Genomic DNA, 23857 nt, shown 5'->3' with positions numbered 1-23857 from the left:
GAAGGCTGTTGGTGTGTAGTATGGAAGGCTGTTGGTGTGTGGTATGGAAGGCTGTTGGTGTGTGGTATGGAAGGCCATTGAGGCGTGGTGTAGAAGGCTGTTGGTGTCATATGGAAGGCTGTTGGTGGGGTAGTATAGAAGGCTGTTGATGGTATGGTATAGATGGTGTGGTGTGGTAAACACCTGCCTCTTGCCAGGCATTTAGTTGCAGGCTTGAGATCATTAGCAGGATTGGTGGTTCTGAGCAAGAAACAGGAAGAAAAAGATTGACTAGAGCCCAGCAATCATTTTTCACCATGGCTCTCAGCATGTTCAGAAAACCTTGCAGATACTTCCTTTCTATCTCCTCCAGCTCCCAGATCGCCTTGGAGCAGTTTCTGTCCACAGCCAGACCAGATGATGGGTGCTGAGAAGCTTATTTCTTAATAAGCACAGACTAAAGTATACTGTACCTCTACATTTTAGAAATGTAATTTAGTTTCATATTTAAAAGCAACACTCATTTGAGTGGCAAAAAGAAGAGCTAAGAAAGCGCATAGTCTATTGTTTAAAGAATTCCTAGATACTACCTAGCTATACACTTTCAGAACACGTTCCAGATACAGAAACTGTTGATTATAAGTGCTAAGTACTACTAAAGTGTTAAAGTAATTATATAACCAGTTCCTTGTCTTGTTATTGGTCAGCATATGTATTTATTTGTTGGGGTTCTTTAAAGGAACAGAACTACAGCACGTGATGGTGCATACCTGGAAGGCAGAGACAGATAGTCTGAGTTCAAGACTAGCCTAGTTGTCATAGCAACAACCAAGTTCTAGGACAGCTGTTGCTATATAGAGAGATCCTCTCTCAAAAACAAATAAAGAATGAACATAGGGGTATACACTTTACCCCCCAGCACACAAGAGGCAGAGATAGGCAGATCGATCTCTGTGAGTTCCAGTGTGAGTTCCAGGACAGCCAGAACTACATAGAGATACCTTATCTCAATAAATAAATAAATGAAAATTATAAATAAGGGAGCAGAATTGATAGAATATAAATGAAAAGGGGATTTATTAGAATGTCTTACAGGCTGTAATCTAGGTAGTCCAACAATGACTATCTCTCAATGAGTAGATCAAGATTCTGGTATTTGTTCCGTTCAGTCTATGAGCCTGGATGTCTCAGCAGTTCCAGTATGGTACTGAGGTTCTGGAAGATTTCTAGAGAGTATTTGGTCTGTGTTAGAATCCTGGAGAATAGGTTCTAATAGCAAAAGAATGTTCCAGTTCTACAGGATAGATGAACTTGCCAGCAAGAAAGAGGGCAAGCAGGTGAAAAGTAAAACCTTCCTTCTTCTATATATGTGCTGTCACTAAAAGGTAGATTTAGGGCGGGTCTTCCACCGTGAGCTAGAAAACCCCTCACTGACATGCCCAGCAGTGTGGGTTTTAGATATGGTCAAGTTGACAACCAAGGTTAGCCACCACAGCCTAGAATTTCAGTAGAGTTTTTAAACTAATCATCTCAAGATCTTCTAAGACCTAAAGGGAAAAAAACCAGTGATTATTTTGTATAGTGCCAGTAATTTCTGTGTGTCTCATCTAATTCCAAATCTATAAGGCTCCTAAAAATAAAGTAACCTAAGATTAATTAAGTTCACATAGAAAATTAAACCATCCAGAATTTAGAATCAGTTACATCTCAGTCTTTCTTTTCTCTCTCTCTCTCTCTCTCTCTCTCTCTCTCTCTCTCTCTCTCTTTCTCTCTCTTTCTTTCTTCATGACTTAGCTCGTTATTTTTAGTAATTTTTAAAATAATTCTTGGGGAATTTCCTACAATATATTTTGAGTATATTCACCCCTCAACCTCCCTCCCATCTCTTCCCACTCAACTTGAGAGTTCGTCTCCTCTGTTGAATCCAGTTTGTGTTGTCCAGGCACTCTTTCGAGTGGGGGCCTTAACACTAAGGGAAACTAATCCTCCCTCTCCCAGAAGCTCTCAAATGCTGTAGCCCCACAGGCAATGGGGGGATCTGTGCCTGCCCCCTCTCTACTGGGATTCTGCTTAGGTGGTTATTTTGTCCTCCCTCTCTATCTTTTTTAAAATGTTTTTGCTAACTCAGTTTCTCTCTCCTTTTCAACATTTATATATTCATTTATTGTGCATTTCTGTGTATGTGTATATGTGTGCACACATAAACCACAGCACATGTCTTTAAGTCAGGGACAACCTAAGACAGTGCAGTCTCTCCTTCTACTTCGTGGGATGGATTGGTAGCAGGTGTTCTTAACCACCAAGACATCTCACCACCCTTTACCCTAACATGTACATAAAGTACGTAAACTAATATGAAGAGTATATGTCTCTCATGCATTTCTTGAGGTCTATGTTTATATCAGTGTAGTCACCATCCAAATAAGAAATGTGAACCTTCCATGGTACCCTTGATTGATTTTTTTCCTTGGGCTCTTCATTCTTCCCAAATAAATGATCTTGTATATTTATATTTTTTTACAAAAAATATAAATTCATTTTGGTTCATTTTGGAGGGAAGTGCTGGAGGAAATTTACCCACTAACTGCACGGTGAAATGCTGGTGTGTCTCACAGCTGTGTTGGATTTTGTCCCCTCATATCACTTTCTTTCTGCTTTTACCCTACAACAGGAAATCAGATCCTGTCTCTTGGGAGTCTCTCCAAAGATGAGATTTATCCAATGAAGCTCAAGGGCATCTCCATCTGCTACTCCGCTCTCAAGTCTGCACTGTGTGGGAATTATGTCAGCTTTGGCGTCTTCAAGTTGTATGGGGACAACCACTTTGACAATGTACTCCAGGCCTTTGTCAAAATGCTGCTGTCAGTGTCTCATAGTGACTTGCTGGTAAGCACTGCTGTGCCATGGGGTCTTCATGTGAGATGTGAAGTGCCAGCACCACAGGCCTGGCATTGTTGCAGTGAAGCCCAGGGAATCCAAATACCACTACATTTGATATTTCAGTGCAACATACTTGCTCTGGCCAGCTATAGTGATAACCCACGTAATTCAACACAGAGACTGAAAATGTCAGAGCTGTCACTCCTAACCAGTGGTCATCCAAAGTGCTCCAGCTTCCTCATGAAAAGTAGATTTAGTAACGTCAGTGAATTGCTTTCAGCTATGTTCATGGTTCACAGTGGGAAACACAGGATTGGGTGCAGAATTTCCCTGCCTGTCATTCCACTCTTGAGCTTATTGCTGTTTCTTCCTTTGTGTTGATGGGTACGGCAGATAGTGTTAAACTGAAAGTTGAGCAATCTGATATATTAAACAGTAGTCAGTCATTTACCTTGAGTTAACCACCTCTCTCCTCTAGGCCACACTTTTTAAATGAATGGGCTTTAAAATGTGATTCCTCAGCCCCCTTTCTGCTCTGATATTGATTCTGTGATGCATGTTAGTGACCTTTAAACTTTGAAAGCTTGCAGAAATGTCTGGGATGCTCGTTGGAAATGCAAATGTCTAGACTTGTCTCAGCAGAGCTTCTTTAAAACATTTCTGCCAGTTTATACAGAAGCCATTCTATGTTCAATGTGTTTTCAGTACTTATTAAAATAACCAGATTCAGCATTGGGTTAATTGAGACTTCCCACCTTCACCCACCCAGAGGTTTCATGAATTACTTGGAGAGCTTGTGTGAGTGATGTTCCTAGACTTTAGAATGGACTAAGCACAGCACCTCAGGCCAGGCTGGGAAGCCACTTTGCAACAGTGAAAAAGCTCACGGAACACTGTGCCTGAATGGCAGAAGTTACAAAGTAGAAATTGGAGTCCATCAGTTACCATGTTCAGCAGCCTCACTGACAGGACTTTTCACTACAGTTGTGCTCCACCATGAAAACCCTTAGGAGTTCTCGAACAAGGGGACATGAGACTGGATTTACCATATCTGAAAAGCCACACTTCAGAGCTTTTTATTGAGTGAGTCTGGAGTGAGGATCAGAAACCACATCTTAGTAAGCATGCTCAAGGAGGCATTCTCATCTCACAAGATGCCATACTGTTCTGGGTTATACTTGCCATGAGTGCGATGCCTTGATATTCTGTACGTTACATTGGAGCTCTCCCAGGTATTTTCTCATACACTCGTTTCTTGTCTTTAGAATATGATAAATCATAAATAATAATTAAATGGGTCAGCTTTGTACAAATATAGCAGACTGGGATGCCATATCCATGTGGCTTGACATTTACTCTATCTCTTTGTGTAGCAATATCGGAAACTGAGCCAGTCTTATTATCCACTCCTGGAATGTCTCACCCAGGACCACATGAGCTTCATCACCAACCTGGAGCCTCCTGTGCTCCTGTACGTTCTCACATCTCTCTCAGAGGGACTCACCACTCTTGGTAAGGATCATAGAGAAGACTGTTCTCCACAGGAAAGACTTTTGACTTCATTCTCCTAACACATGTATTCGCTGAGATTCTTGTCCTATTAGGGGAAAAGGAATGTTATCAGACCAACTGAAAGGTTATTTTACAAGCTATTACTTGAAAATGGAAAAATACACTTTAATATTTTATTAATTTTTATCATTTTTGAGATACAGTTTAAAGACCATCAAAGTCCAAAAGGTTCCAACCAATACATCTACAATAATGAATCACAACATTGTTAAAGTATTTGTATCACTACAGAAGGTTCAAGTTCCTTACTTACCCTTACGTAATAAAAATGGTCTCTTAAAATAGGAAATGCTTTGTATCTTATTTCTTTGATTTAAAATAATGCCTTTGAGAATCATCTAAGTCAGTTCATTTGTGCCTTTTTTTTTTCTGAGTGTGATTGCATCATATGTATTACCACACTTCTTTATCCACAGATGGTCTAATGGCTGTTTGGATTGTTTTCGTTACTTCAATATGTTGAGCATAGCCACTATGAACATTCACGCACAAGTTTTTATTTGACAATTCTTTGTATTTCCCTTGAACAAATACCTGGGATAGGATTTCTGGGTTGTATGCTGTCAGATTTACAATGCTGAGGTGCCATTTTCCAATGTGATTGTGTTCTGCTACAACAGTGTAGAAAGGTTTCAGCTGTTCCTCATCCTTACATTCGAGTGATTCTTCTCAGGCTGAGCCATCATACTGTATATGAAATGGAATTTCTTTGTGGTTTTAATTTCCATATTACCAGTGAATAATTTGAGGATATTTCTATGCTTGTTTGTTATTTGTATTTTGTTAGTAAATTATTGCCACAACAAAATGCTTGAGAGAAGTCAGCATACAGAAAGGTATGTTAATATTTTGGTTCATAGTTTCAGAAACTTCAGCATGTGGTCTCATGTTCCCCACACTTTGGGCCTCATGGTGACCAAGAAGCAGAGAGATGTAAGATAACATAAACTGTTTCCTCCTCAGGTTGCTTCTGGTCATGGAATTTTTATCACTGTATAGAAACCTAAGAGAGACAATACTCATAACAACATACATGGGGATTTCTGTATGCTAATATATTAATATTAATGATCATATTTAGAGGTTAAACTAACCATGCATTCCTGTACTCAGAGTGATAGGACTTTGATACAGATTTTTACATCTTTGTATCATATAATGGTGTATTCTATATTAATATATTTTCCTACAGTTCCTATTTTCTTTTTCTGGGTTTGTTGTTTTCATTGTTGTTTTGGATTTTTTGTTTGGTTGGTTGGTTGATTGATTTGTTAGTTGGTTGGTTTTTCTTTTTTTTTTTTTTTAAACTTATTTATTATGTATACAGTATTCTTCCTGCATGCCAGAAGAGGGCATCAGATTCTCGTATAGATGGTTATGAGTCACCATGTGGTTGCTGGGAATTGAACTCAGGATCTCTGGAAGAACAGCCAGTGCTCTTAACCTCTGAGCCATCTCTCCAGCTCCCGTTGGTTGGTTTTTCAAGACAGGATTTCTCTGTCTAGCCTTGGCTGTCCTAGAACTCACTCTGCAGGCTCGCGGCAGGCCTTGAGCTCATTAAGGGTTCTACCTGCCTCTGCATCTCAAGTGTTGGAATTAAAGGTGTGAGCCAACACCAACCAACTTGTGTTTTTATAACCCTGACATGTGTTAGTTTTAGTCCTGTGCCTTCATAATCTGGGCTTAGAAATGTTTCTTCCTCTGCTGTCTCAGAAGGTTTACATGGACTTGTACAGGGGTTGTTTAATGTTTACTGGCATTCTCCAGTTCAACCAACCATCAGTCTTAGATTTTTCTTTGAGCAATTTCCAACTATAAACAACATTTCTTCAATTGCTGTTCCAATTATTTATTATATCACCAGAGTATTTCATGGCTGTTCATGTCTTTAAGAATCTGTCCATTTTACCTTAAGCTCCTCTTACATTATTGTCATAAGATTGTTCATAGTAGCCACCTGCTATCCAGTGTGTCTGAATCTCTGTCTATAATAATCTACCTGTTGGTCTGTCCATAATATCCGCCAGCTCTCAGTGTGTCTGTAGTGTCTACAGTTATGTCCTGATACTGCTGTTTGAGCCCTATTTTCTTTCCTCCTTATCATTCTAGATGAAGTTACCAGTTTTACTGAAAAGGTTTCATGTTGGTGATTTTTTCATTTTCTGCTTTTTACTTTACTAAGTATAGTCTCTTCCTTCTATAGTTTGCTTTCTTTCTCTTGTCTAGTCTGGTTTTTTGATAAACATATTGATTGACTTTAGACCTTCTTTTATAATGTATTCATATACTAAGTCAGCAGTATTATGAGCATATCTCACAGAGTAAACATTCTGATTTTACTGTTATTCAGTTAAAATATTTTAATAATATTTTATTTATTCTTTGAGGACTTCATGACATGTATATACTAATTTCTATATCCACCCCCTACACACCTCACAAATTTCCACAGACACCAGCTGACATGTCCTTTTTCTTACTTTTTTCAGTAACCCACTGTGGTAGTTTGTGGTAGTTTGAACCCACTGTACAAAAGCTTAGGTCCAGGTGTGGTGTACAGGACTTTAATCCCAGAACTCATGAAACAGAGGCATACACATCTCTGAGTTCAAGGTAAGCCTGGTCTATGAGCAAGTTCCATGACAGCCAAGCTTAGGCAGTAAAGAAAACCATCAAAGCAGAAAGCTGGTAAAGATGCAATTGAACAAGGGGACCATGTTCCAGCCCCAGCAAGCAGCAGAACTTGGCAGTACTGGCTTTAGAGTCAGTGAAAGAAGAAAGGGGTTATAGAATCTCCCTCCTCAACTAAGGAAAGTTGCTGAGGCCAGATGTGTGGCAGGGTGTTCCTACATGGAGACTCGGGGAGACCATTGTGTGATGCTGTAAAGGTGAAGTCTGGATTGCCTTGGAGACCCCAAAAAGCTAGAGATCCAGAGTCATGGGATACCTGCCAAGGAAGGCTGTAGATGGGAGTGAAACCAGCCCAAGAGAAAGAAATGTGTTGCAATCAACAAAGCTGAAAGGAGTTAGAGATCTGAAGAGCGCTTTGACACCAGACATGGAGTTGCAGAGTTTGGAGTTTGCCCAGCTGGTTTTCAGTCTTGCCTCGTTCCAGTATTTTCTCACCATGCTTCTTTACCTACATTTTGGAATGGTAATGTATACCCTGTGCCATTTGTGTTGAAAGTCTATGATCAGCTTTTGTTGTTGTTGTTGTTGTTGTTGTTGTTGTTGTTGTTTTTATAGGGGATTATAGTTAAGAGATTGCATGAATCTCAGAAGAGACTTTGAACTTTGGACTTTCAAATATTGTTGAGACTGTGATATATGTATGGCTACCCATCTGTGGGGCCCAGAGAGTGGAATGTGGTGATTTTGATAGGTATGGCCCCCATGTGTTTGAATGCTTAGCCCATAGGGAGTGCCACTATTAGAAGGTATGGCCTTTTTTAGGAAGTATGTCACTATAGAGGCAGGCTTTGAGGTCTCCTATGTCAGGCTCCACCCAGGGCAGAACACAGTAACCTTCTGCTGCCTGCAGATCAAGATGCAGAACTCTCAGCTCCTTCTCTAGCACCACGTCTGTCTGCACACCACCATGGTTTGCACTATGATAGCAATGGACTGAACCTCTGAAACTAGAAGCAAGCCCCAATTAAATGTTTTTCTTTATAAGAGTTGCCTTGGTCATGATGTCTCTTCACAGCTATGAAACCCTAACTAAGGCACCCTCTAAGCCCAGTCAGTGATGCTTGCCCATATGTTCATGGGTGGGTACATGTACTAGAGCTTGGAAACATACCAGTATAAGCCCCCCCAAAAATAATTGTCTTCTCCAGGAACTGTCAACTGCTAGTAGCTCATTGGCTTGGGTAGATTTCTTGAGTCTCACTCCAGGCTTTGCTTGAGTTTTGACTGGCTTATTGTACAGGTAGCCATTGCTACTGTGAGTTCATGAGTCCAGTGGCCATGTCCTGTCAAACAGACAGCCTTTTCCAGCACTCCTTCATATCCTTACTTCTCCCTGTCCACTCTTCTGAGATGTTCCCTGGGTCTTAGGGATTGAGGATTTAATACAGATGTCCTGTTTAGGGTCGAGCACTCTTAGTCACTCATTCTTAGCACTTTAATCAGTTTTGAACCTCCGCATTAACCACTTCCCCTGGCAAAAAAAAAAAAAAAAAAAGCTTCTTTAACCAAAGAGTTGAAATCTATGGGGATAAACCTAAGTACCTAGAAGGCTGTTTGACAGGACAACCAGAAAAGTCTCTATTGTCCTACTGATCTTCATTTGACTCTTAGATGATTCCTTTAATCACCTATTGCTTAGTTTTCAATTTTTTGAAGATGCTCCTCATTACATTATTGAGTGTAATTTTATTTCATTATGTCATAGAATATTGTCATTGATTGATTGGTCAGTCAATTGGTCAGTTGGTTGGCTGGCTGGTTTGGTTTTGGTTTTGGTTTTGGTTTTGGTTTTGGTTTTTTGGTTTTGGTTTTTTGGTTTTGGTTTTGGTTTTGGTTTTGGTTTTGGTTTTGGTTTTGGTTTTGGTTTTGGTTTTTCAAGACAAGTTTTCTCTGTGTAGCCCTGGCTGTCCTGGAACTCACTCAATAGAGCAGTCTGGCCTCGAACTCACATCTGCTCACCTCTGCCTGAGATTAAAGGGTGGGATTAAAGGTGTACACCACTCCCAGTGGATTAATGACTTTCTGATTATCTATATTCTTACTGGTTAGTTGTATAATTTCTTTTATCTACTTGTCCCATGAATTGACAAGAGAAAAATACTAAAGTCTAACTAATTATAGCTCTGTCCAACCTCTCTGTTTGGTTCTACCAGGCTTTGTATTAAATATTTCAAAGCTCCTGTCAGGCACATAGATATTTGAAATTATGGTATTCTTTTCATAAATTTACCTTTTTTAAGATTTATTTTATTTTATGTATATGAGTACACTGTTGCTCTCTTAGACACACCAGAAGAGGGCATTGGATCCCATTACAGATGGTTGTGAGCCACCATGTGGTTGCTGGGAATTGAACTCAGGACCTCTGGCATAGCAGTCAGTGCTCTTAACTCCTGAGCCATCTTTCCATCCCTTGATGAATTTACCTTTAAATTATCAAAAAATGGCCCTCACAATCTGTAGTAATATTCTTTTTTCTGAAAGTTCTGTCTGGTAATACCTTGTTTCCTTACTGCATGTATTAATTTGGGGGTAAAGTGCATGTGCCATAGTGTTCATATGGAGATCAGAGGACAACTTGCAGGGTCAGCTCTTGTCCTTCACTGTGAGGATCTGAGGGATCAAACTTAGGTTATCAAGCTTTGCAGCAAGTATCTTTACTCACTGAGACATCTAACCACCCAGCATCCTTTTATAAGTTATAAAAGTGCCTTTACATTTAATATTGATTATTTATAGAGCACGTGCATACCTTATATCCTAAGGTATCAGAAACTTGATACCTTAAAGCATAAAAGTATTCCTTTACAGTTTTATACCTTCTGTGTATGATATGAGTTAAAGTTGGGATGTCAGCAAGGCCCGTTGTCTCCAGCTTTGAAGTATTTAATACAAAGGCAGCAACATTGTAATCTCTCAGAATTCTACAAAGAAAACTCCTTCTTTTTTTTTTTTTTTTTTGTTTTTTGGTTTTTGTTTGTTTTTTGAGACAGGGTTTCTCTGTGTAGTCCTGGCTGTCCTGGAACTCACTTTGTAGACCAGGCTGGCCTCGAACTCAGAAATCCGCCTGCCTCTGCCTCCCAAGTGCTGGGATTAAAGGCGTGCGCCACCACCGCCAGGCAGAAAACTCCTTCTGAGTGACTCTCTCTTCCAGTTCTAAGGACACTTGAGTTTACACTGGGTCTCACTTCAATAATAGTAGCCTAATTCCCCACTGTAAAACCTATTATGTTCACAGTTTCTGGGGATGAGAACATGGACTTTCTGCAGCATGTAGCTGGGATTAGATATGTTCATTAGAGCTGACTTTTTCTGCATTTAAACAGAGTTTCAGGTGGTTAACTATCTATATATTGGGGTTTGAATCTGCAGCTTTCCCACCTGGTCTTTGTTCTTACTTTCCTTTCTCTTCCATCTCTTTTTTTAGAGTTAAGCCTATACTTGTTTTAATTTAGTGGGTTTAAGTCAGTAGACTGGGTTTTTTGGTTGGTCTGTTGCTTGATTGACTCTTTCTCAGAACTGTGCTTCTCTGTATAGTCCATTCTGACTGTCTTAGGGTTTCTAGTCCTGCACAAAACTTCAGGACCAAAAAGCAACTTGGGGAGGAAAGGGTTTATTCGGCTTACACTTCCACATTTCTGTTCATCACCAAAGAAAGTCAAGACAGGAACTCACATAGGGGAGGAACCTGGAGGCAAGAGCTGATGCAGAGGCCATGGAGGATGTTACTCACTGGCTTGCTTCCCCTGGCTTGCTCAGTTTGCTTTCTTACAGAACCCAGGACTACCAGCCCATTGATGGCACCACCCACAATGGGCCCTCCCACCCTTGATCACTAATTGAGAAAAATGCCTTACAGCTGGATCTCATGGAGGCATTTCCTCAAGGAAGGCTTCTTTCTCCGTGATAACTCCAGCTTGTGACAAGTTGACACACATAACCAGCCAGTGCACTGGCCTTGAACTTACACTCTTCCCGCCCTTGCGTCTGAGTAGCTGGGATTGCAGGAAGGTGACAACTTGCTCACCTCTAATTAAACATTCTAAATAAATCCGTCTTCTAGCTTCAGGGGTTTATGAGCTGCCTTTATTTTTTATTGGTGCTTTATATATTTAAAATGAGCATTTTCAAATAATCTTACCAAAGTTTACTTTTATTTTTTGTTTGTTTGTTTTGATTTTTAAGATTCTCACTGGAGCTCTGACTGTCCTTGAACTCTTATGCAGACCAGGCTGGCCTCGAACTCACATAGATCTGCCTGCTTCTGCCTCCCTAGCACTAGAATTAAAGCCATGCACCATCACACCCTTCCCACTATAGATTGGACAGCCACAATCTGTGTCTCCATTTTATCCCTAAACTCCAGTCACACACACGGAACGCCTCTTGGTGGCTGCAGCTCAATTGTGCCTTTGGAGGGGAGCAGTTCTTTAAAAAATGTCTATGGTTGTATGTTAGGTTCATAGATGTTTTCCTACAAATTTTAGTCTGCTATCAATGTACTATTTTTGCCTGGCCCCAGTGTTGTGCCTTTTTATTCAGATGTTATAGTTTTATTCTGTAAAAATCTTATTTGTGAGTGTGAGTGTGTGTGTGTGTGTGTGTGTGTGTGTGTGTGTGTGTAAGAGTATGTGTGTAAGACGGGGTATCACTTTGTTGCCTGTGCTGTCCATGAGCTCTTAGTGCTGTGACTCAGCTCCCTCACTAGCTAGTCCTAGAAGTTGAGCCATCACTGTAACCTTTGGCCTTTTGTATCTTGTACTTTTTCATCGAGCTCATGGTTTCCTTTAACTTTGGTACAGTTTATAAGTTTTAGAAGAAAGTCATTTTAGGTCTTTGTCTACTGGAGTAATTTCTTACACATTTTTCTACTTATTTTTCTTTTTATGGATTATATATTCTTATGTATGTCTTGATTTTTATTGGATATCAGATATTGTGAATTTTATTGTATGTAGTATTTGATTAGGATTTTGGATTCTGTTCTTTTAGTTGAGTTACTTATGAACTTCGTTCATTACAGCTGGGGTGACAGCGTTGATTTTAGAGTGGTTGAGCTGCACACTAAGAGGCAGCCCTTAGAGAGCACTGTAGTACCCAGTTATATGTGTTAACTGTTCTGGCCCTGACATCTGAAATGTAAATAAAATACCCAATTAAAAAAAAAAAAGGAGTCTTTTAGCCATCAGCTTTGTAGCTTTGGTGAGTTTCTTCTTTGTGTGCAAGGAAAGCAATAGAGACTTCATACAGATCTCTAAAACCCTATCCCTCTGTGATTCCCACACTCTGGTACTGTGCACATATTTATAGCTGCCTCAGTCTTCAACTTACTGAGACCCCTTGGCTTTATTTGGATTGCCCTTCCTGTCCTGCAGTCTAGACTGTTCTGGGTGTGCGCTACGGCAATTGTAAGTATTACCTCATTAGTTCCCCTCTCCTCAGGTTTAATAGTCCTATACTTCTTGTTGTGCAGTAATTGAAAACTGTTGCTTCATATATTTTGTCCTGTTTCTGGTTGTTTATGGCAGGAGGGGAAATCCTCATAGCAGTTAATCCTTCGTGGGAAGAAGCAGAAGTCTTGTCTTTCGTTATTACAGTTTAGCTTGACATTCTGTTATCTTACATCATAGTAATACTAAGGATTTTAAATCGGTTGCAACCAGCTCTGTTAGTCTTAAAGTGTGATATTTGTCAGGCCTGGGATCTGCATTTCAGCAAGATGTTGACAAATTAGCATATGAAGGGTGCTGGGCACCATCCCATTGCTGCGGTGGACACAGGAACAGTGGGTACATACTGTGTGCCTGATTCTGTCACAGTGGTTCTTGTGTTTGTTCATTTCATTCTTTTGTTTTTAAGATTTATTTATTTTATGTATGTGAGTACACTGTCACTATCTTCAGACACACCAGAAGAGGGCATAGGATCCCATTACAGATGGTTGTGAGCCACCATGTGGTTGCTGAGAATTGAACTCAGGACCTCTGGAAGAGCAGTCAGTGCTCATTTTGTTCTTAAGAACAGTGTATACCAGAAGTGGGCAAGACAATCTAGGAGCACTGTGTTCCTCATTCCCTTCTGGATCATAGCCATCTGAGGGACAGTAGTATTTTGTTTTTTATTCTTTATTATTCTTTGAGAATCTCATACAATATATTTTGATCAGATTTTAATGGCTCCCCAACTCTTTTCAGATTTCCCTACCCCTCCCTACCCACCCAAATTCATGTTCTTTCTCTTCTATTACAAAATAAAACAAAATACACACAAAACAAATTTTTTAAGAAAGACTGATTTATATTGGCCGACCACTTCTGAGCATGGGGCCTGCCCTTAGTTATCTATGGGACTTTGTGCTTATTCCCCCTTCTCTGTGCTGGGATTTTTGTCTTTCTTAAGCTTGTGCAGGTCTTGTACAGTATCTGTGAGTTCATATGCATATCTGTTGTGTTGTGTCTAGAAAACACTTTCCCAGAAACCATCCACCATCCTGGATCTGCATAGATCTCTGAGCATGCAGTCTCTGGGGACTGTATGATAATGACATCCCTCTTAGGACTGAGCACTCCAAAGTCTCTACCTCTCTGTATGTTGTCCAGTTGTGGGTCCCTATGTTGTCACTTCTCTGGTGAGGGTTGAGGAGATCTGTGGGTATAGAAGTATGTCCTTAGGTATCATTTTCTTGCTGTGTCCATTTCTCAGACTAATGTTATTTTCTCATTAGGCCCATAGCCATCTCAGGTTCTTCCTCATTAACTGTTTCAAGTATGGATTTTGTCCATTGAGCGGTCCTTAAGTCCAGCTTTTAAACATGGTTGGATGCCCTGATAACATCCATACACAATTACACCAGTGGGCCTATCTTGTAAGCAGCCCATTGTTGTAGCTCACAGAGTTGGTAGCTGGGTAACACTGAGGATTATTTTTTTCCTGTGGTAGTATGCACAAAACCTTCCAACACTGAATGCTAGCCAGTAGGGATAAAACTTCAGTTAAGCCCCAGCTAGATTTCTTAGTTCTACGCCATAAGTATGTAGTATCTTCAGCAATAGTGTTACCCTCAAGCTATAGAATCTAACCAATAGCATTAGGGATACTCAAGAGTATTTGAGAAAAGATGTTGCTGGACCCTTTTGGCCAATTAAGGAACAGTCGGTCTCAACTATTTCTTTATTCCTAGGCCTGGTACAGTAAGCACTTGCTAAATACTTACTAAAAGAGTTAAGTAATATTTTCAGTATATAGATGCGTATAGTATGGCTCAGAAAGTTGTGTCAAAGTCTTTCTCATTTCTTTTTGTAGAAGTTAAGCCTGATTCTTCCTGGACACAGCCCCATGCTCCCAGAAATAAGACTCAAAATGTATTTACAAATACCTTGGCCATGTAGCTGGGCTCTTCTCTAAGTAGATCATAATTTAAAATAACCCACTTATTGTAACCTACATTCTGCCACGTGTCTTGTCACCTGTGTTCAGGTGCCATGTATCCATCTCCTCACGTCTTCCTGGGCAAATCTCCAATGCCTGGCTCTGTCCCAGAATTCTTTCTGCCTCCCAGTTGTCCCACCTGTTTTAGCCTTTCCTATAGGCCCTGGGTTTTTTAATTGACAGGTAATACATCCATACAATACACAAGATATTCTCTCTACACCTCTTTATCATACCTTCCTGCTAGATCTACCTGATACACAAGCAAAAAAGCGAATTGCTGGTTGTGTTTAAAACCTACATAGGTTTCAGTTCTATAGCTTTGGTGTAAAGTAATAACTAGCATTCATTAATGTTTATAGTTTGAAGCTACATTTTGTTTGTTCATTTGTGTGTTTGTTTGTTTTGAAACAGGGTCTCACTATGTAAAGTGGCTGGCCTGGAATTCATTATGTAGAGCAGCCTGGCCTCTAACTCACAAAGACCCTTGTCTCTACTCCTGAGTACTGGGATTAAAGGCGTGCACTGTCACAGTTGGCTTTCAGCTAACTTTTTGTGCACCTCTCTCCCACTACCTTCACTCTTTTACAAGCATAGAACAAGCCTAGGACCTACAAAAGGCTGCTCGTAATGATTCCCAACCCATTGGTTCAATAATTATCATTTGTACAAATGCTGTGCACTAAGTAGTATTCTAGACCTTGGCAGTACTGAGGGGAATAAGACATGAAAGCGTGTATTTTAGTGGTGAGTAAAGAAGATGCCAAGTCGTAAGTGTTCAGTAATCCCAGTGAGGTGGGAGCTGGAGGATGAGGAAGTGTGCACTTCCTGAAGCCATGCTGAGAGAAGGCCCTGAGCTCAGCTGTGGGTGGGGCTCCCGTCCACATGGAGGGAAAGGGCAGCACAAAGGGCTAACAAAGTGCAGAGCAGCTGCACTGGCTGCCAGGGTGGCTTAGTGGCACAAGTACCTGCCTGGGAAAAGTGAGGGCAAGCAAGACGTTCAGTCACCTACACACCACCGAACCTGATAGTTATCAGTAAAATGTATGTAAATGTCAGGGTAGGTATCTTGCCATTTCTAACATTCTTGAATGGATGTTAAGTATTAGTACAATATTAATAGTGAAACATTGAAGAAATATGTTAGAGTTTAGTGGGATTGTACATCAGTTTTCCCCATCACAAGTAGTTGATGCTAAAGAGAGAAAACAGCTGTGGATTAGTTTAGTAGATAGGCTTTGTGTTTAAGGAATTGAAAGCTAGGAAAATGTTTAGGAAATGAAAAGGGAGAAGAGCCTGCCACTGGGGGATCCTGTCACAGTCTGTGTGTGCAGCATCTTGGTGAAGCGTCACAGCAGTGCGAGCTTGAGCTGTATATACTGCACACTATAGATGTGAAGTCAGACAGCTCAAAAACAACAGCCTAGATTTATGCTTGCCTCTGCCCAAAGCTACTGCTTATTCCTCCCCAGTAGTCCTTTTGTCTTGGAAATTGCCCTTCAGACTACATTTTCCCAAGACCTTCATCCTTGTGCTATGAAGATGAGTTTTGAGCTGAAGCCAGATGTTAACTCAGCCCCATTATCATCCTCCTGACTGTTGTGCAGCTCTTGTACACAGTTCACTTTTCAGAGCAGCTTTCCATGGTGGGCCTTAGTAAGCAGGAGGGCTATTGATGATGTGTGTGATTCCTGTGGAGACCACTTGTAAGAAAGCGCGAGCACTTAGCTTTCTCAGTGGCAAACAATGAATTGCTAGGAGGACAGAGCACCTAATAGTTATCAAAACATTCTAAAAAACCAGAAAGTGGCATCAAATCTAAACATCTGTGGTATTTGCCCGTTCTCTGAGAAGTCCCGATTTGACTCTGACTGCCACACGATAGTTTCCTCTGCAGATAAAGATGAGGCAATGCTAATGTCTCATCTTCAGCACTGTTCATCCTGTTTTGACCAAATTCCTGTAATCCTTATGATTCCACACATTTAAAACTACCTAGAAAAAACATTTATCCTTTTCAAAGCCCCAACCATAAATCAACCATAATGGAACCCCTTGCTTTTATTGCAAAGCTGTGTGCTCCAACCTTTGAGTCTAAAGTGTTTACCTGGCTTTTCTGCAGCTGACTCAGTGGATTAGACCCTTTTAATGCAACTTGCATGGCAATATGGTCACCAAATTATGTGAAGTCTTTTAAGTTTTATATATGATTGATAACATATTGCTCTTTACTTTCATGATCAGGGCTTCAAATGTAGAAAAACGAAGGAGAAAAAAAACAAGGAGAATAACTCAAGAAGTCAGTGTTTAATCCTGGGCTGTTTCCCACAGTTGGCAGAGCACAGGATTTCTTCCTACAGAGCACCCGGGGTGTGGGATGTGATAAAGAGTGTCCGTACGTCCCACAGCTTGGAGAAGCTGGGAGGGAGATGCTCCTTTCTTAAAAGATGTCTTACCCCAGTGAACAGCTGTCCAGACCATGACCTTTGTTCAGCCTCTCATTCCTCCAGATCCTGTATGGGCTGCCTTCATCCTGTCTGTATCTCAGAAGCCCTCAGACCTCCTCTCTTCTATGTCTAGGACATGGCTTCATAACTATGTGACCATTTTCAAGCTGGGGTGCTATTTCCTTGCTCAGTTTTACTAAACAAGGGCCCTACCTTCTCTCAGGTTAGTTTAGCTTCCCATTTTTCAAGTCATTCTTTGACCTCCAATCTATCAGTCTCAAAGGTAAGATGAATAAGCCACTATTTCTCAGCTCCCCTCCCTTCTTTCTTTCTGTTTGTCTCTGCTCAATTTGACTTAAGTTTTGGTTTTTTGAATCAAGATCTCATATAGCCTGGGTCAGTCAAACTGCTGATCCTCCTGCCTCTACCTCCCAAGTATAGGGATTACAGGCTTATGCTACCATGCCTGGCCTCTCAGTCTGATTCTCTTGTGAGGCTACACTGTTTGCTATTTTTGTTTCTCTTTATTAATCAAAAAATTACCAGGGATTGTGTTGACATGTCTTCAATAACCAAAAAATATGAGTAGTATCACACTAACCATATTAAGATTCTAAATCACTGAATTTAGATATACTAGAGAATCTCTGGATTTTAGCCCCTCCCCTCCCCTCCTCCTGCTTCCTCTCCCTCACCTCACTTGAGGGCCTTAAGTATGCTAGACACATACTATACCACAGAGCTTTATCCTTTCCTTATTTAAAAATGCAAATGATACCTAATTCTCAGTAGTTGTTAGAAGTTAATTTGATAAAGGCTAGGGGTGTAGCTCAGTTGTAGAGTGCTTACCTAGGATGCATGGAGCCCTGGGCTGAGTTCCTAGAACTGCATAAAACCAGCATGGTGGCTTGGGCCTGTCAATCTCAGGATCAGCACTGAGAAGGCAGATGCAGAAGGAACAAAGTTCAAGGCCATCCTTGATTACATATCAAGTCAGAAGACAACTTGGGATACTCTGTCTCCAGAGAAAACAACGAACTTGAAGAGTCAATCATTTTAGTAAATAAAGGAAATTACAAATGCTTACATAATGGTTACTTGCTTAGAAAACTTTGAATAACATTTCTGTTAATTCAAAGTAAATGTATCTCTATCCATTTTTGGATGCTTTCATGTAGGAACCCAACCCACATTGTTAACCTTCTATCCTGATTCCCTACCCATTCTCATCTGCAAACCAAAGTGTACCCTCCTTCATGCTGTGAATGGCAACCCAGTAGGGACTGCAATCTGAGTTCCTATTATGGGGCTAGTGGCTTGTTTGGTTTGGTTTTGTAGGTACCAAGGATCAAATCCCCAGGGCCTTATGTGTGCTAAAGTACTATGCCACAGCCAGCACCACCACCACTGTTATTTAAACAAAAACAAAAACAAAAAAAACTGATACTTGTGTGTATTTTTACTTAATACTTGGTTTTAATATAGTTATTGACGATACAGATTCATGCTCCAACTTCTTACTTACTGTTCAGCCCTGATCTTACTGTGTTCTAAGGATGTGTCCTTGGACAGGTCACTTAAATCTCTAAACCTCACCTATAAAATGGGGATAACTGTTGTTACATGGCCATAGTTAAAGATTAAAAACAACAATCTGTGTAAAAACCTTCAATGCTTTTACTAACATGTAGTAAGCCTTCAGTATGTATCAGCTATTTGTTGTTACTGAAGAACTTTTTTTCTCATTCAACTCTGCAAAGTGTTTTACAGATGATGAGAAAGTAAAAATATCACTTGGAAAGTAACAACACAATCAATAAACAGAAGCTGTGCGGCTCCCACTGTGCTGTTAACCCTTCTCTCCCTGAAAAACTTCCTCTTTCTATCTCACTGAAATAACCTTTCCAAGCTATCTCAATCCATGGCCTTTACCCAGCTCATTCTTGTCTACCATTAAAACATGATCTTTCCCTCAGAATACAGTAGTTAGGACTGGGAGGAGAAGTCAGTTCATGAGGTACTTGTGCATGTACGCACAGGACCTGAGTGCAGATGCCAGCTTTCCCTGAAAAAAACCAGGCATGGCGGCACGGTCCTATCATCCCAGCTTTGGGAAGGTGGAGATGGGAAGATCCCTGGGACTTGCTAATCAAATAAGTAAGCTTCAGTTTCAATGGGAAGTCCTTGCCCCAAAATTAAGTTAGCAAGTGATTGAGTAAGATACAGGACATTAACCTCTGGCTTCCTAATGTGTGTACAGCCTCCACGTGCAAGTAGACACACACACACACACACCTCCCAGCAGCAGCAGCATGCGACCCTGTGACTCTTTCATATATTATTTTATACTATAGTGACCTCTGTGGAAAGCCATGGCAGAGTTTGGGTTTGCATCTGTTTCCCCTGAAGTGCTTTTCACTAACTAGATGCTTGATAACCAGTCAAATTGAACAGAGGTTGTTCAAGTCCCAGATGGGGACTTCTGTCCAGTTCAGACCAGGAATCCTTTTTCTTGCTACTATTTCTCTATGCAAGACCATGTAAAATAGACACAAGGCTTAAAGTGAGAAAGAAGCCGAAGCCCTTCTCTCAAGGATTTAGAGTTTCACCTAAGTGCTTTGAAATCCTAACTCTTTAGTGAAGACAATGTATCGAATGAGCAAACAGTTGAGTAATGGGAGTGAATTGCTTTTTATTGTTTGTACAGACACAGTCGTCTCCTCCAGCTGCTGTACGAGTTTAGACTACATGGTCACCTATCTCTTCAAGCACATAGCAAAAGAGGGGAAGAAGCCACTTCGAAGCAGAGAGGCTATGCAGGCTGGTCAGAGACTATTACATTTTATGCAACAAAACCCAGATGTTCTGCAGCAGGTAAAGCATTTCCCAGAAATCAACCTGGCCCCTGGACTTGTATGAGCGTTTGCCAAGGTGTTTAGCCATGATTCTTGTTGATAGTTTTCCTGGACAATGGAGAGTGCACTGGCTGAATTTGGGGTTACCCACCCATAAAAATCCCAAATGCTGTTGAGTTCACTGCAGAATTCAGAAAGGGTAGTTCTTTTGAAGCCAAGAAGAGTATCACAGAAGTCAGACTTCCTCCTTGGACTCCGAGCAGCACCTGCTGAAGAGAGCATTAAGGACCCGGCTGCTGGGACAGTCCTGCTGCTCCTGCTCTGTGTAGACAACTTGCTTGGAGGTGTCCGGTCTGACAGTGTGAGGAGCAGTTGTTCCAGCAGACAACTGGGAATCACGCAGTATAGACATTAGGCAGTGTTCCCAAACATTCCATTCATATGTCATAATGCTGCAATTGCCTTATCTTTAGCTGTGTTTTCTAACTGGCTAACACAGACTAAGTCCGAGGTTTTTTTAATTTTTTTTTAACATTTTTTTAAGATTTATTTATTATATGTAAGTACACTGTAGCTGTCTTCAGACACCCATATGAGGGCATCAGATCTCATTGTAGATGGTTGTGAGCCACCATGTGGTTGCTGGGATTTGAACTCATGACCTCTAGAAGAGCAGTCAGTGCTCTTAACCGCTGAGCCATCTCACCAGCCCCATAAGTCCGAGTTTTTGATTGTTTTAAATAGCTCACTTCCACCAATCTGAGAAACAACATATTAAGAAGTGAAATGCCAGGAATATTCCACAAAGAATAAAGCCATTTTGCAGATATACCATCACTACGGTTCATGTTTCTACTTCCACAGAATTTAGGAAATATCTGGTACACTGTTTTCAGCTTTCTTTTGTCACCGGTATATCCATAATAGTCTAATTTGCAGAAGTAAATACTTCAACTGACTCTATTGTTATTAGTGAACAATGTCATCTTAGTCCGTGCACTATATCACTGCACACGAACATGAAACTAGAGTGGGAAGTCCCAGAAGAGGCTTCCTTCCAACTGTAATGGCTTTGCTCATATTTAAACAAAATTAGGAAAGTCTTATTTGTGGTGACGTTTCAGCTAACTAGTTGCTTTCCAAGAACAGATGACAGGAGTATAATCCGTTCATATTTTGAGTAACTAGACAGAGGATAATTATTGCAGGCCCATTACTATTTGCTGTGGCCCTGAAACTATTCAGTTAATTGGTAATGTTAAAAAAAAAAAAAGACTAGACTAGAATTCATTGAGGATCTGGTCAGTGTGATTTCTAGCTTCTCAGTGAGTATCTGTTATCCTCATGATGACATGCTCTAAGGCAGTGAACTTCAGCCTTCTCCATGGGGAGCATGTGAGGACTCTAGTGTACCCCAACCTGTACCAGTGGTGACTGGCTTTGCATGGGACTAGAAATGTGGAACTCTTAAGGATCCAAACGATCTGTTTCATCCATTGTGTACAAAGTGCAAAAACAAGTAAGGCTTGTAAGGATGAAGTTAATCAACCAGCTGTGTGACAGTTCTATTTACATAGTAGTTATAGAAACTCACGCAGAAGTCTTATTTAACTCAGAACCACCTAGAAATGTGGCTGTCATGGTCCCCCATTTTATAGATCAATACACTGGGTGCCTCAAGATTTACCAGAAAGTAATTGAATTGGAATTTGAACCCAGGTCTGTTTAGTTCCAAAACCCACATCCTCACAACTCACACCACTGATTCTCAGGGTATGTCAGAGTTACTTGGGTGCCTGTACAAGGCACACATTCTGTCATAGTGAGGATGCACTTCTCCCCCTCACTTCTACCTGCAAGGCACTACTGTACAGACACAGGCGGGAGTCCACTGCAGCCTATGTGCTCTGCATGGAGAAGGCTGAGGACCACTGGCTTAGAGAATCGAAGATAACAAATTCCCAGGGATACACTAGAAATTAGGACCAGCCTACCATGACAAAGGACAAGTCTACCACCGAGTCACTCCTGTGTGCAGTCATAATCCAGTGTTGTCCCATCAGCTTTGGCCAGGCACTTCTAAGTGGGTTGAAAATTTTAGCAAAAATCAATAGGCTGCAAGCAAGTGAGAAGACTGTACAGGAGATCAGCCGGTGTGTCTTTACTCAGAATTGCCATGCATTTGTTGGTTTAAGTAATTTCTGTGTGTTAATAAGACTTGGTAACCTTTCACTTTACAGCACATGACTAAGTAGTGATATATCTTTATTAAGCCATAGAATACATTCTATTTATTTGGGATGTAAGCTTTCAGATAACACTTTAAATATTAATGACTGGTCTCTGGTAGTCAGCATAAATATGATTTGCATTAGCACTAGGTTATATCATCTTGAGTGCCTCTGATGTCAACTACTGGGTATAGTAATATCTGACATCATCTCCTTAGGTCACTGACAACTTTGACCTCTATTCTTATGCACAGTTTCTGTCGTCTCAAAAGCTCTTTTGAATTGATTTGAAATTTTGACTCTTCCCTTTATGAGGCAGTAAAATTGATAATTATTCAGATGGGAACTGAGCACTGAGTGAAAAATCAATTCCACCCGCTCTCTGCTGCGTATAAAATTACTTCTGAGTCTGCTGGACTGAACGGATGGCCAGAGTAAAAGCAGCAGGCAGGAGTAGTGGGAAGAATTAGCTGGACAGAGCTAATAGCCTGGAGGGATGGACCTGGAAAAGAGGGAGTGGGCCAGTTGGGGGTTATTATGAGCAGGGATGGGCCCATTGATCATCTGTTTACATCAGCTTTCCAAGACCTTATAAATCAACCCTGAAGAGTGGAAGACCCAAGATTCAGACTCACCGGTGGGATTTGTATTAGATTATTCTCATTTTCACACTCAGATGAAAAGTAAGCCATTGATTATTCATTGGCTGCCCATTAAATGCTGTTTTTATAGATGATTTGCCTATCACAGAAGGTAATGAACAAGGTTGCTGCTTCATAACTGAGGTCTCAGTTTTCAAGGCATCTGTGTCATTAAGTAATGCCTAACCCTATTAAAAGGAATGGGTTACAAATTGCTTAACAGTGTTGAAAAACTAGACCCTAATGACTAATTGTGCCTGGAGTTTAGAGAGGGTTGTCAGCTCTTTAAACTAAACTGATGCAATGATGCTGCAGTTATTTACTGGTTTGAACTGTTTTCCTCCACCCTGGGCATACTTGGCTAGAAGCACAATTGCATGGAGAGTCTCAGTTCCAAACTGCAGAATGATCTTCTCAAGCTTCCGAAGAAAAGCCTGTACCTTTGTGGGCCTGGCCATGTGTGCCGCAAACCCGAGAAAGACCTTTGATGTGCCTCTCACCTGGAAGCGTGTTTGTTATGACCAGTCATGTAACTGTAGAACTTGCACAGTTTGTGAGCAGATGTAACTTCTCAAGGATTAAAGTTTATTACATGTGAAGAGTCATTCAATTTAAGTTAGTCTGTTTGAGGTAAGAATTGTAGGCTTACTACAACTTAACATCTGAAAAACCCAGTTTGCATAAATTAGGGGAGAAGAACTCCCCAAGTATATTTAAACTAAAAGCTTAAGAGACCAGCAGTAGCAGCAGTCAGATTGCTAATGACCACTGATTAGCAGTAGGTGAGAGCGATCTGCTGGAGGGATTTAGAGGTAACATTTGTATATGAATTATTTTCTATTTCATTACTACTGATGTTAAATGTTTGCATTTGAAACCAGTAGATCAGCCAGGCAGTGGTAGTGCACGCCTTTAATCCCAGCACTTGGGAGGCAGAGGCAGGAGGATTTCTGAGTTCGAGGCCAGCCTGGTCTACAGAGTGAGTTCCAGGACAGCCAGGACTATACAGAGAAACCCTGTCTCGAAAAACCAAAAAAAAAAAAAAAAAATAGATCAGCGTTCATTCAGGTATATGAAAAGACAAATAGCTGTGCTCAAATTAGGTGAGTGTAAAATTGAGGAACTGTTTTAGA

The 23857-nt window shown here is 40.7% G+C and overlaps 1 protein-coding gene across 2 annotated transcripts in view; it reads left to right on the top strand.

The window, feature by feature from the left end:
* The window catches only part of Ranbp17 (RAN binding protein 17), a 286889-nt gene that overhangs the window by 233982 nt on the left and 29050 nt on the right, over positions 1–23857 (top strand). For both annotated transcript variants that reach the window (XM_028756444.1, XM_028756443.1), the window contains 3 exons: positions 2651–2865; positions 4233–4371; positions 19705–19871. In XM_028756444.1, coding sequence (XP_028612277.1) covers positions 2651–2865; positions 4233–4371; positions 19705–19871 — 521 coding nt within the window. The remainder of the gene's footprint in view (positions 1–2650; positions 2866–4232; positions 4372–19704; positions 19872–23857) is intronic.

This window comes from Grammomys surdaster, unplaced genomic scaffold (assembly GCF_004785775.1).
Source record: "Grammomys surdaster isolate TR1022 unplaced genomic scaffold, NIH_TR_1.0 126121, whole genome shotgun sequence".
Taxonomy (NCBI): Eukaryota; Metazoa; Chordata; class Mammalia; order Rodentia; family Muridae; genus Grammomys; species Grammomys surdaster.
Note: the sequence above shows the minus strand (reverse complement) of the source record. Positions and strands in the feature narration are given on the sequence as shown.